This window comes from Mytilus galloprovincialis, chromosome 2, assembly GCF_965363235.1.
Source record: "Mytilus galloprovincialis chromosome 2, xbMytGall1.hap1.1, whole genome shotgun sequence".
NCBI lineage: Eukaryota > Metazoa > Mollusca > Bivalvia > Mytilida > Mytilidae > Mytilus > Mytilus galloprovincialis.
In genome coordinates this window covers 48657978-48671743 of record NC_134839.1, presented here as the reverse complement: position 1 = coordinate 48671743, position 13766 = coordinate 48657978, and the positions used below count along the sequence as shown (strand labels likewise).

At 30.8% G+C, this 13766-nt stretch overlaps 1 protein-coding gene across 2 annotated transcripts in view; it reads right to left on the bottom strand.

Moving 5' to 3' along the window:
• LOC143063743 (uncharacterized) overlaps positions 1–13766 on the bottom strand; it is a 62326-nt gene that overhangs the window by 9698 nt on the left and 38862 nt on the right. For both annotated transcript variants that reach the window (XM_076236104.1, XM_076236105.1), the window contains 4 exons: positions 13390–13513; positions 11849–11987; positions 7853–7971; positions 3001–3196 (listed from right to left, as the gene is read on the bottom strand). In XM_076236104.1, the coding sequence (XP_076092219.1) occupies positions 3001–3196; positions 7853–7971; positions 11849–11987; positions 13390–13513 (578 nt within the window). The remainder of the gene's footprint in view (positions 1–3000; positions 3197–7852; positions 7972–11848; positions 11988–13389; positions 13514–13766) is intronic.

The window sequence follows — 13766 nt, the reverse complement described above, 5'->3', positions numbered from 1 at the left end:
TGGTTTTTAATCATATTTTAACGTAATCGTAAGCGCGCCGATGACTTATGCTTTATCTAATAACCATCCGATAATAAGAAGATAAAACGCACAGACGTTCAATTGTACTCATTCGTGAGATAAATTATCTATGTTAAACGTATATATTCGAATTATTTTTGTAGACAACACAAAAAATTTATTTTTAATAAATGCATTTTCGGACTGATAAGGTGAACAAATTAAAGTACAATAATCTGTCAAGACAATATGTTGGTGTACTATTATTGACCTTTTACTATCTCTGCTATGACTAGGTTTATACGATGTGTGTATTCACGGTTCTGTGGCAATACTCGTAGATGGCTTGTTGAAAGGTAAATTGTTATTTGCACTTCGAAATTTAACCACGCCTCTAGGGCACACCTTGCCAGGTGTGACTGTCTATTCGGATCAGTGGGAGCATTTAATACACACATTAAAAATACATATTCAAGTTGGTGACAAATAAAAATTGGTCGCCGTGGAATTATTTAATTATATTTGGTGCTATTATTTATTTGAATTCAAATAAGTTAATTTACTAAGAAATACACAATTTTCGGTTAAAGACGGGAAACTTAATTCATATGTCAGAATGAAATGATATACAAGTCTTGTCCTTGATTTATGTCTCATAAAAAAGGGGGACTTAGAAATTAGAAATAGCTTTACTAAATCATTTTTATTTGTCTTTATTAGGCGAAAAAATGTACGAGAACACTTACATTTAGACTTTTGAAAGCCATGTATTAATTAATATATGAAACTATCTGAAGATAACTCTACCGAAGCGGAATATAATATGTACGAATAAAGAAAAAATACTTTTGTATTGGAATGGAATCGAAAAATTACGAATAGATATTCTTTTCAAGTGTGAAAAACGTCGACCAAATTTATTCATAATCGGGAACGTCCTTATTAAAATCTGAGACTACTATAATAATCGTCGTCTCCCAACGTATATATATACTTAAATAACTATTTGACCAACGATGTTTAAAATTAAAGACGACGAATTTAATGTTATCTTTCCCTATTTTTGAATGTTATTATAAGTCTGTTCAACTTGCAAGAATACCCCTAAAGCGGACAAATATCCGACAAGCAGTTTATTCTTTAACTTGCTGTCATTGAATATCAAGAAAGAAAATAAATCCCGAAATTGATACTCAATAGTTTTCCTAGAAAATATTCACATCCCTTGAGGATTATTAGTGTACGTCCAGTTGCATATATTTTACATGAATGTTGGAACAATTGTGATGATGACGAATTTCGTCCTTTATTCGAGAACAATCTAATTGATATATAAATCTGTGAGTTTACTATGTTCTTAACTTCGATGAACCAAAGCAAGTTATAAATTGACCTGTATTTAAATCAAATTGTTTCTTTTTTTTTCTTCTTCTTCTTTTGGTATACAATAGTCTATCGAATTCGTTGATTACATACTGTTGGCATACGTGGACTAGTCTATTTACAAAACTTTTACCACAATTTACACACAATGTATGTTTCTTTCTTATGTTCAATGTATACATGTATACATATTTTAAATTGCGCTACTGACTATAGTTCCGTAACTTTCTATCCAGGCGTATGTATACACGAATCGTCGACAAGTGCGCACATTTTTTTAAATCAATAATTCTGGTATGTTCCAATCTGTCCTAAACTATTGACAACGAGTATATATTACATTTTCCCAAATTAACCCTAGGAAAAATATGTAAATAGATTTGTATTTCTTCAATTTTTTTTTGTATTATTTTTTTTTTTATAAATAATATTATTTACACCAGAAATGTTATTTATAAACAAGCGTATGAGTTCAGTAATGACTAGTATATTATATCACTTTCGGACACGCAAGACAAAAATGTATATTATACATGCACCTGATAGTTCAAAATGGAAAGTTATAAGTAACGGTCGTGTACACTGATCAATACCTACAGAAGTGAAACGATGCATGAACTTGCAAGCCCGCCGGACAGGAAATCGATTGAATACCTGGACGTGTCACCTTACACCCCTTCCAATACCTTTGGGAGTAATACCTTTAGCCATGCTGGTGATCCGATGAGGGAAGATCCGAATTTATTTAAATAAAGTTTATTACTTGAAAGAATTATGAACGAATTAGATTTTCGAAAACAATTTCCACGGAACACTTATTTATGATTTGAACTTTGACTTTTTAACTAATTACAATATTAACAGTTTAAAAATAACAGACTATATGGTTATTTAAAAATATAAGACCATTTTCCGTATCAAGTTAGTCAGTCAGATAAAACAACCGTACGATTGACAAGATTTCGACACGCAATTACGACTACATCGTTTACTGTAGTTTTGTTCCTTTGTGGTTTATAGACATATCGGGATTTTTCATCGGAGAAGGTGACAAGATGGCGGAGAGCAGAGAACTGATACTCAAAATTTAAAATCGATGGTGATCTCTTATTTAGCGGAATAAAACTTTAATATCTATAAATTTGAGCATTTTTATACAGAATGGACATAATATCAATTTTTGATTTTTTTGCGAAGTTTCCCTTTAACACACATGAAGAAAAAAAATATTTATTAGTAAAAATGAATTTTTAAGAATTAATTTCTGAAGATTTATAGAAATCAAATGGACTATATATCAGCAGAAAACATGTAGCTGTAAGACCTGGAATTATTTTCATGTGTAAGGATACTAAATAGTTGTCGACTTTTCCAATTAAAAATTATACACAAAGAAGGACCTTTATTAGTACTTCATAGTAAAAGTGGTAGTTTTAGCCGTAAAAAGAGTTCCTATGGGAAATTGCATTGTCAATATTTACAGAAATGCAACCTGTAACAGGTTTTAAGGGACAGAATATTTTTATCCAATATCTGCCTCCCCACCCCAAAAGAATCTAATGGTCGCTTCCTTAAGTTCTATACCTTTTGTGAATACAATGAGAAGCAGATAACTACCTGTTATGTCAATGTCTTCAAGTTTCTTTCCAGCATATTTCTTTGTCAGATTCATGTCCTGCACCAACATTAACTTAGATACATGGACTCTTTCAATAAAACCAGACATCTGGCGATAGTGGGTCTTGTGTACATTTGCACTGTGTCCCAAGTGTCGACAAACCCATTCCAACTGGTTTCCATCAAGATTCAGCATCTAGAAAAGATTCATAAAAATTAGCAATCAGTTGGAATTAATATCATGCGTTTTCCATCAGAACGATTGTTACTTCTTTCAAACTTTAAAGCAATACTATACAGTCATTGGACCAACTGACTCAAGTCTAAATCAGTTTGGACTTCTTTAGGTTATTTATCATACATGTTTCTTTGGAAAATCAAACACTTGTATGTTGTTTTTTTTTTTTAACAACATAAATAAATATTTATTTCAAATATTGGCTTGTTACAATATCATTCAGGAGTCCAAGCTCCTCCTGATTTTCCCTGTTACAATCCACTAATCAATCAGGGTAGTGATTAGTTGCAAAATACATATTACATTTTTTACATCATATATATATATTAGATAATATCACCTAATCACATAACATGACTATTCATATGTTTTCTAATAGTTGCTAAAACATTACTTTTAATTTTCAAACATACTCTTCTATTGAACTCATTGAGAAAAATTGAGAAAACATTGACATATTTTGTCTTTTGATTAGATATGTAGTAGGCTTTGTAAATTAAAAACCCCACAATTGTTAAAAAATAGTTTAAGTCAAAATATTCTTCTTCAGAAGTTTTATATCCAAATACTAAGTGTCTTAGTTTTATCTTAAAAGTTAGTTTACTGTTCTTTAAAACTTCATCTATTTTATTCCAAAAAAGTTTTAAATAAGGACACAGTATAAAGAAGTGATCATAATCTTCTTCTTGTGTACAAAAATTACAAGAACTATTGTTTACAATTTTCCACCTGCATAAAAGTTTCTTTGTAGGTAGAATATGTTGTAGTAATTTCCATCTAAAAATTCTAAGTTTATTTTCTTTTAAATATCTGAATAAAAATTTATATAGATAGTTTTGATATAACACATCATCTATATCAAATATACACAGCCATTTTTTGGGTCCAATAGCTGGTTCAATTTTTTTATTTATCAGAGACTTATATAAAAATTTATTTGTTAATGCTTCTAATTTTATAGGTAAACCATCCAATATAAATTGGTTTCTTTTTATATTAACAATACTTTTTACAGAATTTTCCGATTTTAAAATTGCTGCCCAGTCTTTTGGTATAGATTTCTTTACTAAATTAATTTCAGCCATCCAGTTTTTTTTATAGTTTATTTAAAATGATGTCTTGAGAAATACAACCTTTTTCATCTATGATATCATTTACATAAATAAGATCGCTTTTAATCCAATATTTTAAAAATATAGCTTTATTTTCAAATTTAATAAATTTATTGTTCCATAATATTTGTTTTCTTATATCTGTAAATGTTTCTGGTTTTATAGTTAGACCTCCACCAGTTAATTTCCAACATTTTATAATATCTTTATAAAAATCTGGGATGTTTTCAATGCTTTCGTCTGCCTTATACCCACTGTTTGTTTGAAACACTAACCAGTTTGACCCAAAATTATAAAAATAGTGTTTGGGTATAATTGTCCACCCTCCTTCACAATCATTTACTAGTCTTTTTACCCACATAGCTTTTAAAGCAGTGAAATAACTTCTGATATCTATCATATTCAAACCCCCCTTTTCATATGGACCAATAATTAGACCGTTGGTTTTCCCGTTTGAATGGTTTTACACTAGTAATTTTGGGGCCCTTTATAGCTTGTTGTTCGGTGTGAGCCAAGGCTCCGTGTTGAAGGCCGTACTTTAACCTATAATGGTTTACTTTTTAAATTGTTATTTGGATGGAGAGTTGTCTCATTGGCACTCACACCACATCTTCCTATAACCAATAATTGAATTTCTTTTTACTTTATCTGGTTTATTATCCCAAATAAATTTAAAACAACTTTTTTCTATTTCTTTTAAAAATTTCTCTGGAACTCTGCAAGCAGATCCCACAAAAGTAAAAATGGGCACAATTAATGTTTTAATTATCAAAATTTTTCCAAAAATAGTAAGATTTCTTTTTTGCCAAGAATAAAATAATTTATTCATCTTTTCAATCTTATTTTCCCAATTTAGTTTTTCACATTCCTCTGTACAATGCCCAAAGTAAATGCCAAGAGTTTTAACTGGTCCATTGCTCCAGTGGATTCCCTCAATTTTGTCTTTACAAGATTTAAGTTTTCCTACCCATAACCCCTCTGTTTTGTTTCTGCTTAATTTCAGCCCTGAATAAGAACCAAAAATTTCAATTTCATTCATAGCTACTTGAACATCATATTTAGAACAACAAAATAAAGTAGTATCATCTGCCAGTTGCGAAATTTTTATAGTATGATTTTTGCAATCTAATTTGACTCTGATACCTTTAAAATCAGTATTGTTTCTTAATCTTGAAGCCATAATTTCCACAGATAAAACAAATAATAATGCAGATAAAGGACACCCTTGACGTATACCTCTTGTGTTTTTAAAGTCTTAACCCATCTTATAAAAGATTCATTAAATCCAAAATGTTTTAAAACTGAAAACATAAAATTCCATTCTAGAGAGTCAAAACGCTTTAGAAAAATCAACAAAGACTATAGCCCCCTCAATTTTGTATAAATCAGTAAAATCTATAATATCTTGTATCTGTCTAAGATTAAAACCAATAAATCTATTTTTAACATATCCAGTCTGATCTTCTTTAATCAATTTTGGTAAGATTTTTTTCAATCGTTGTGCTAGAGCGAACGATAGAAGTTTCATGTAAATATTTAAAAGAGAAATAGGACGGTAATTATCTAGTGACAATGGATCACCTTTTTTAAATAAAAGCGTTAATACACTTGTACGCTGTGAATATGTAAGTGTTTGATCTTTGTATCCGATATTAAGAATGTTTACTACTATGAACTTTAAGTTATCCCAAAATTTTCTATAAAATTCAACTGTTAAACCGTCTAATCCAGGGGATTTATTAAGTTTCATTTTATAAATAGCATCTGAGCATTCTTCTACTGTAATATCCCCATCGCAAATTGATTTACCATTTTTATCCATTTCTTTATCAAGTTTTGTCTCAAATATATATTTGTCGCTTGATGTTTTATCAGGGCTTTGCGTCGAGTATAACTTTTTATAGTATTCTCTAATACTACAAGGTATATCACTTTGATCTGTTAAAATCTCACCATTTTCCCCTTTTAATTTATTGATTGACTTTTTTACCTGTCTCTGTTTTTCTAACCCTAAAAAGTACGAGTTATTTTTTTCCCCAAATTCAACCCATTTCTCTCGTGATCTTATTTGAGCACCTTTAGCCTTTTGTTCATAAATTTTGGCAATATTATTTTCAAGTTCTTCAATATCTAAAACGTTATTCTCAGATTCTTGTTCATCTCTTATTTTCAATTTTATTTCTAATTTTTTTTCAAGAGTTCGTAAGTTTTCTCTTGTAAATTTTGCTTTAGATTTACAATAAGCTATAGTTGCCTCCCTTACCTTTATTTTAAATATATCCCATGCTAAACCAAGGTTTTTTAAATTACGATTACCCATAAAGCAGCTTTCCATTTCTTGATTAACTAATTGTATGTAATCATTATCTTCTAATATAGAATTATTTATTTTCCAGTACCCCCTTCCCTTTTCTGATGCACCAGTTCTAAACTTCATAAAAACACTTTGATGATCCGTAGAATCAATAACTGAAGGTTTAATTTTACAACATTCTACTAGTGGTATGAAATCTGAACCTATCAGAATCATATCAATCCTACTTGCCTGTGATTTATCTTTTCTTCGCCAAGTATATTGTTGTTTATTTTTATTTGAATATCTCCAAAGGTCTGTTAAGTTATTTGTTTTTATTAGAGATTTCAAACTATTTACTGATTGTACATTTTTTACCTCTGAACGAGCATTTTTCCTGTCTATCGCTTTCATCGTATCATTGAAATCTCCCCCCATTATCGTAATTCCTATCCCTTGTTCTTTTAATGTATTATTTACTGTTTTGAAAAATATATTTCTATTACTTTTACAATTAGGTGCATATATACACATTAGTGTAAAAACGCTTTTACCAATTTCTACATTTAAAAGACATAATCATCCATCTACATCGTTATGTTTATTTATCAACTTATAATTCAGTGACTTTTTAATGAGAATAGCCACACCCCTACTAGAGGTCGTTCCGTGACTGCAAAATATGTCAAAATCTGAATTGTTTCTTATTTCTGTTTCTATATATAGCACTTATATGTTAATATCTCTTTACAACAAAATCCCATTTCAATGACCCGGCGGGTGTTCCGGCTGATACCTCAGAATTGTCAAAAATCTCAGGTCACACCCGCTGAATGCAGGTCAGTTGACAGGTATGAAATATAGTGTGCAATACCTGATTCCATAAATCACCAGATCACCTGCTCAAATGATAAAGATAACGAATGATAAAGAACTACTTTTAAATTTTGTAACTTACACATTGTAGGTGTACTGTCTGGTCATTTAGTAGCAATTCAATAATGTGTATCAATGCTTTTTTCGCAAAAATCCATATGAAAAATTATTGTACAAGTTATAAGTGAATTTTTGTCCTATTTTGTACAAATTTTAATTTGTACAAGCACATTTTGTAAAATTTACAATTCGTACAAAGTCAAAATACAAATTATTATTTTGTACAAATTATAATTTGTACAAAATGATAACTTGTACACAACATATACCTACCTGAGTGAGAGTAGCAGTGTACTTCCTCATGGAAACACTTGTTATTCGGTTAGGGGCAGCAAGAGAGCATTCTGTACAAGTCTTCTTTAATGATTCATAAGATCTAGCTGGGTTTAATCCTGCAAATAGATAGAAAGGTTAAAAGGACATGTCATGTGAGCATAGAATGATGAAACTATATCAACCCAGCATACGATGGTCCTATTTAAAGTTAAACCCAATTTCATTGAAATCAAACCAAGTTGAAACTCTGCTGTAAAATGGCAACCATTTTGAAATGCGCCGCCAAATTATTTCATTGGTACAATTCAACTCAAAATATCATTCAAGAAATAATTCCTTCATGTCATGCTCTATGCTCATTTTAACATTGGTAGGCATTATATTTGTGGATATTTTACACTGAGCGTTAGCGAGGTGTAAAATGTGGTCAAATATAATGCCTACCTATGTTAAAATGAGCATAGAGCATGACATGAAGGAATTATTTTGATTCTAATATGACAAATACAATATATTTAAAGGTCGAAGCGTATGAAAATACCGTAAGAATGTTTGGCTGTTCCCGTGTCCTCCCCAAGGAGTCTGTATATTACATTTCATATTTGATATGTTAAAAACAAAGAGCAGAGCAAATATATGTTGTTTGATAAAAATATATAATAAAAGTTCTTAAATTTAAATATTTAAAAGGATAACGATGGAAATAACGTTAATATAAACAGTAAGTCCGTGCGCATGTGTCAAACATATTTTTTGTGCTCATTAGAATACGGCTTTGTTTACAAAGTGTAATAAGGACGTCATATTAGAATTTCACATTTAAATACCTTTCATGTTTAATTCTATACAATAGAGTATGAATTAATGAGCAAAACTTTATTTTTGGCTCCCAAGTTATATTTTTAGTAATGGTGGTCATGTTTATCATCAGATCAAAAATCCCCACAGTACTTTTGTTGAGGATACCTTGAGGAACAATTGTCGTAATTTTGGTTTGATACTTTTGAAGGCATTCAAGTTTTTATTTTATAACATGGAAAATGTCAAAAATTTGTGAAATAGGGAAGTAACTCCAATAAACGCCAACAGATTTTCAGGAAAATTTGTATACCAGTATACTGAACATTTTTACATTGTCAGATTTTGGCTAAATCTAATGATTACACTGTAAAAAATGTGACTGTCATGTTTATATAGGAGAAACCAAAAGGACTTTAAATAATAGGATCAAGGAATATTTAGCTGACATTAAGCATAACAGTAATAAGTAGTGGCAGAACATTTTAATGAAAAAGACCACTGCCAACAGGACATGACTGTCCTGGGACAAATTTATGAAAGATCTACAAATTATAGGAGACATATTGAAGCATGATGGATGGAAAGATTGAATACAACCAGACCATTTGGAATAAACATAAAAACTGAATTACTTTAAAGTAAATTAAATAATCAAAGAGCAGATTGCTCTGAGGGATACGATTGCCGTTGTTTCATTGACACCTGTATACAAGTAGCTGGATAATATTATTTTCAAAAATAATTCTACTGCACATGTAAAATAGTTAAAAAAAATAGCCAATCACGGATAAAAGTGTAACAACAATGTAATTAGGCCTATTGTGTTTGATTTTTGTACTTTTTTGTACTATCAATTCCAAGTTTACTTTCCACAGCTGTCACTGAGACTCAGAGTGAGAGAAAGTATTCCACTTCGTATCTTATCACCTATTTTCCTACGAGGCTACATTAATTCTAGGAGGAACCCCATTCCTAACTCTTTAAATATTTTATTTCCTTTGAGTCAAGTGATCATGACTCCTTTCCGTACACATTTATCGGTTTAATTTGCGATCGTTTTTAATATAACACGACGTTTATTGACAGAAGGAGCTAATAGTAGTTTGATTCAGCATTCACGCAATTTACTGCTGGAAGGGAGACAACTCGAAACGATAATATGGAAGACTCCATTTCGCCTGAAGGGGTGTTCTACGATGATGAATACATTTATTTTAATTTAAATGATGCATATGATTTAAAGATATGCAACAACAATAACCCTCAATAGCAGACATACATAGAAAAGATCCCACGAGTTATAAATTAATTGAGTGGGGAATCCAGAGCAACCATTCAATCTAAAACCCCTCGAAGTCAAGAAATCTATACGCATGCGCATAATTTCCAAAACAAACACTGGAGCAAGGACGTATATTTAATGTTTATTAAACGACCGGTAACGACCTAGATGGTTCTCTATTTCTTAATGGAAGTACAATCTCAAATATCAGTTTCATAACGGTAACATTATGAAAAACTCCACTTCAGTTCTGTAATATATGACAGAAATAGATTTATCGGAGTTCAGAGAATTCTCGCATTTTATCAAAACTGGGAATTCCCTCTGACGTCTTTCTAAATTTATAAAAACACTAAATTATAAATACTGCTTAATTCTGGTTTTCCGTGTTGTTAAAAACACGCATATAAGTCAAGGGAATTATCAAACATGAAGATTATGAAAAGAATATTATAGGAAAGTTGTTTAAGTTCAATCCCTTTGATTGTTTTTTATTTTTAAAGCAAGACAATCATAAGAATCTGAGATGTTCCATAATGTTTAGAATAAAACGATTGACGTGAGGGAATTGCTCTGAGCCACCGGTATAACTCTACAGATTGCTTGAAAGCAATCGTATCCCAAAAACTAATTTTATTATGACATGCTTCTTTAGCTTTGTAAACAACACTGTGATAAAATTCTTGATAAAATATACTTAGCCCAGACTCAGAGATATACATTATAATGGCTGTTACAATATACTTCCCATGTAAATCTACATGTATTGGACCCTATTTGCAGACCCTTTGCCAATTTTATTGTTTTAAAAAGTGCAATTAAAAAAAGACAAAATGACTTTTATTCTTATTCGTATGCATAGTAAACAGAAGTCATGCACAAGGGGTCGGAGAAATCAAGAAAATAAAAATTAAGTAACATTCCGCGAAAGTCCCTTAATCTTTTTGGCACATTAAGTCATTTCAAAACATGACATCATACAAATGAAAATGCTTAAGTGGAAAGTTTTCTTTTACGTGAACCATTTGAATTTGTATGATATTGTATTAAAACTGATTTTTGAGGTAGGGTTTTGTTTTATTTTCTATTCAATTTCAGTTGCATTATTCGTATATTTACTCATTTTAGTAAGTCAACAGGGCGGCTACCTTTTAAGTGATCGCACTGTAATAATTCTGACCTTCACATTTTTCAAAATGTTTTCCATTGTAATTCCGTCATCTTGGTTTCTATGAGGATCATTTGTTTAAATATGACAATCGTCACTTACGCATTTTCCTTAAATGTTCTTTTCATTGATGTGATTAGGTTTCCCGTGCTTTATGCAAATTTGATGAAATTGAACTCCATGGAAACACTTCCGGTAAAAACAATGGTGGATTCCACCATTCAAAATCATCTTGTAAAATGTGAAGGTCAGGATTATCACAGTGCAATCAATTAAAAGGTAGGTCAGAAGTGGTTTTTTTTTTGGTGATTTATGAATGGAATGTGAAAAACTATATCTCAAGTGAACGCGATTGATAGTTCAGATTATTTTTACAGATAACCGCTACGAATTTCAGCTGACGGTGACTATAGATGATAAAAAATAAAGCGAATTGAAGAAGGCCAATGGCTGAAACGTTTAAGAAATATTTTTTTTAAACTACAATAATAAATCTAATGATTTAAAAGAAATTTGCAAAAAAAAGCAGTACTTAAGTTTAACCCCTCAGCACTCAATAGAATTTTGCCATAACAGTATGAACAGTCAGCTTGACTATGAATGTCATGAGGCTAGTTAATTTTTTTTTCTCTTCTAGATAAGCCTAAATAAAGTTTACTGCTAAAGGTGAATTATGAACTAGGGTTCTGCAGGTGACTGGAACAACAAGCCCCTTTAATATTTGGTCTTTAATAATAATTACCAGATTTTTTAGATACAACAGGAAAAAGGTAGCAATTAGCTTCTGGAATTCCTGCTTGTTTTCTAACAGAACTCGAAGCTAGGAAATCAAGTGGTCCCTTTAGGTCAGCAGGTATCAATACAGGTACTGGGCGGTTACCCTATAGAAATATAAATGTTTCTTATATCATATATATAAATGTGAGTACAGTTTCAATAACTCCCAACTTTTATATTGTTTTGATTAAATAAAATTCTCAAGAGATGAATAAACTTTGGTCATTCAAATCATTATCACAATGTCATGTTAACTTGATAAACCAAATTTCAAATAACACTGAATCACTCACCTGGGCACCTGAAATCTGACAGGTGTGAATATAAATACAGCAAATTTAAATATTAAGTATTTAAATAAGCTTACATGGCCATTACTGGCCTTAGCCAGGTGAGCTAAAAACTAGAACGATAGCTGTAATCAACAATTTAAGTGACCTTGTGTTGCCACAAATGTTACTGTTGCATACCTAAAGGAAATAAAACTTTTTGGAACAATCAACATGAAAAAAATTTTTTGCTGAACTTTTTGGGAAAAAAATTCCTTCCTAAGTGTTCTGTGGAACCCAGTGTCTTGCCTACTTTTGCTGTAAATCGCAGGCTAAACAAAAATGAGGAAAAAAATCAATAAAAATATTCCTCTTGAACTATCTTTTGATTGTAAAAAGCTTGTCCAAGTTTGGATAAAAACCAAGATAGTTTATGAATCTAATGAATGTTTAAAAAACTTTAACTGCAGACTGTATGTAATGTTAACTGGAAGAAAAACCAATAAAATTATTTATGTATGTGCCTGTCCCAAGTCAGGAGCCTCTAATTCAGTGGTTGTCGTTTGTTTATGTTACATATTTGTTTTTCGTTCATTTTTTTTACATAAATAAGGCCGTTAGTTTTCTCGTTTGAATTGTTTTACATTGTCTTATCGGGGCCTTTTATAGCTGACTATATGCGGTATGGGCTTTGCTCATTGTTGAAGGCCATACAGTGACCTATAATTGTTAATGTTTGTGTCATTTTGGTCTTTTGTGGATAGTTGTCTCATTGGCAATCATACCACATCTTCTTTTTTATATAAGTCTTTTTATAAGTAAAATACAGTTACACAGGTACAAAATATTAACAAAATTTCCTTCTAGATACTAGCTTTTGATCATAAGTTTCTGTCAAAGTTTGGTACAAATTTAAAATAGCATAATTTAACCATTGTTAACCACAGAGTAAATGTGTTGTTTCCTGGCTTAGTCCATCTAAAAGTAAAATACAGAAAAAGTAGATTAATTTTTTTACAAAATTTTCTTCTGGATACTATCTTATGATCATAAACAAGCTTCTGTCCAAGTTTGGTAGAAATCTAGCATAGTTTAAGAAAGTTATCAAAATTTCAAAAACTTTAACCACAGAGTGAATATTTGTGGACGCTACCGCTGACTGAATGAAGGATCACTTAGTCTCTCTTTTTCGACTAAATGAGAAGACTCGAAAATAATAATTAAGCTGAGGCCTCACCTTTCCCCGGACTTTCATTAAGTCCTGACTTTTTAAAAGATGAAGTTCCACTTTGCTTAGTTCTCCAACAAGAGATTCGTCCAAATCATCAATATCTTTTGTCTTGCTGGCATAACTGTTGAGACTATAAAAGAATGATTAATTAGTTTTAATTAAAAAAAAGCACATTTTCCAAACACGTTTGTTTTATATAAGCCAGCAAACATTTGATTTTCAGGGTGTGGGGGGCTATGGATTATTTTTTTTAATGATCTGATGTCATTTTTTTTACTATACATTAGGTCATGTAGGTAAGGCCAACTAAAATTAGTAGATTTTCATCCAAATTTTTGAAAAAAATGGGGCAGGTGGGAGGGTTCAATTTTTTAAATTTTGAA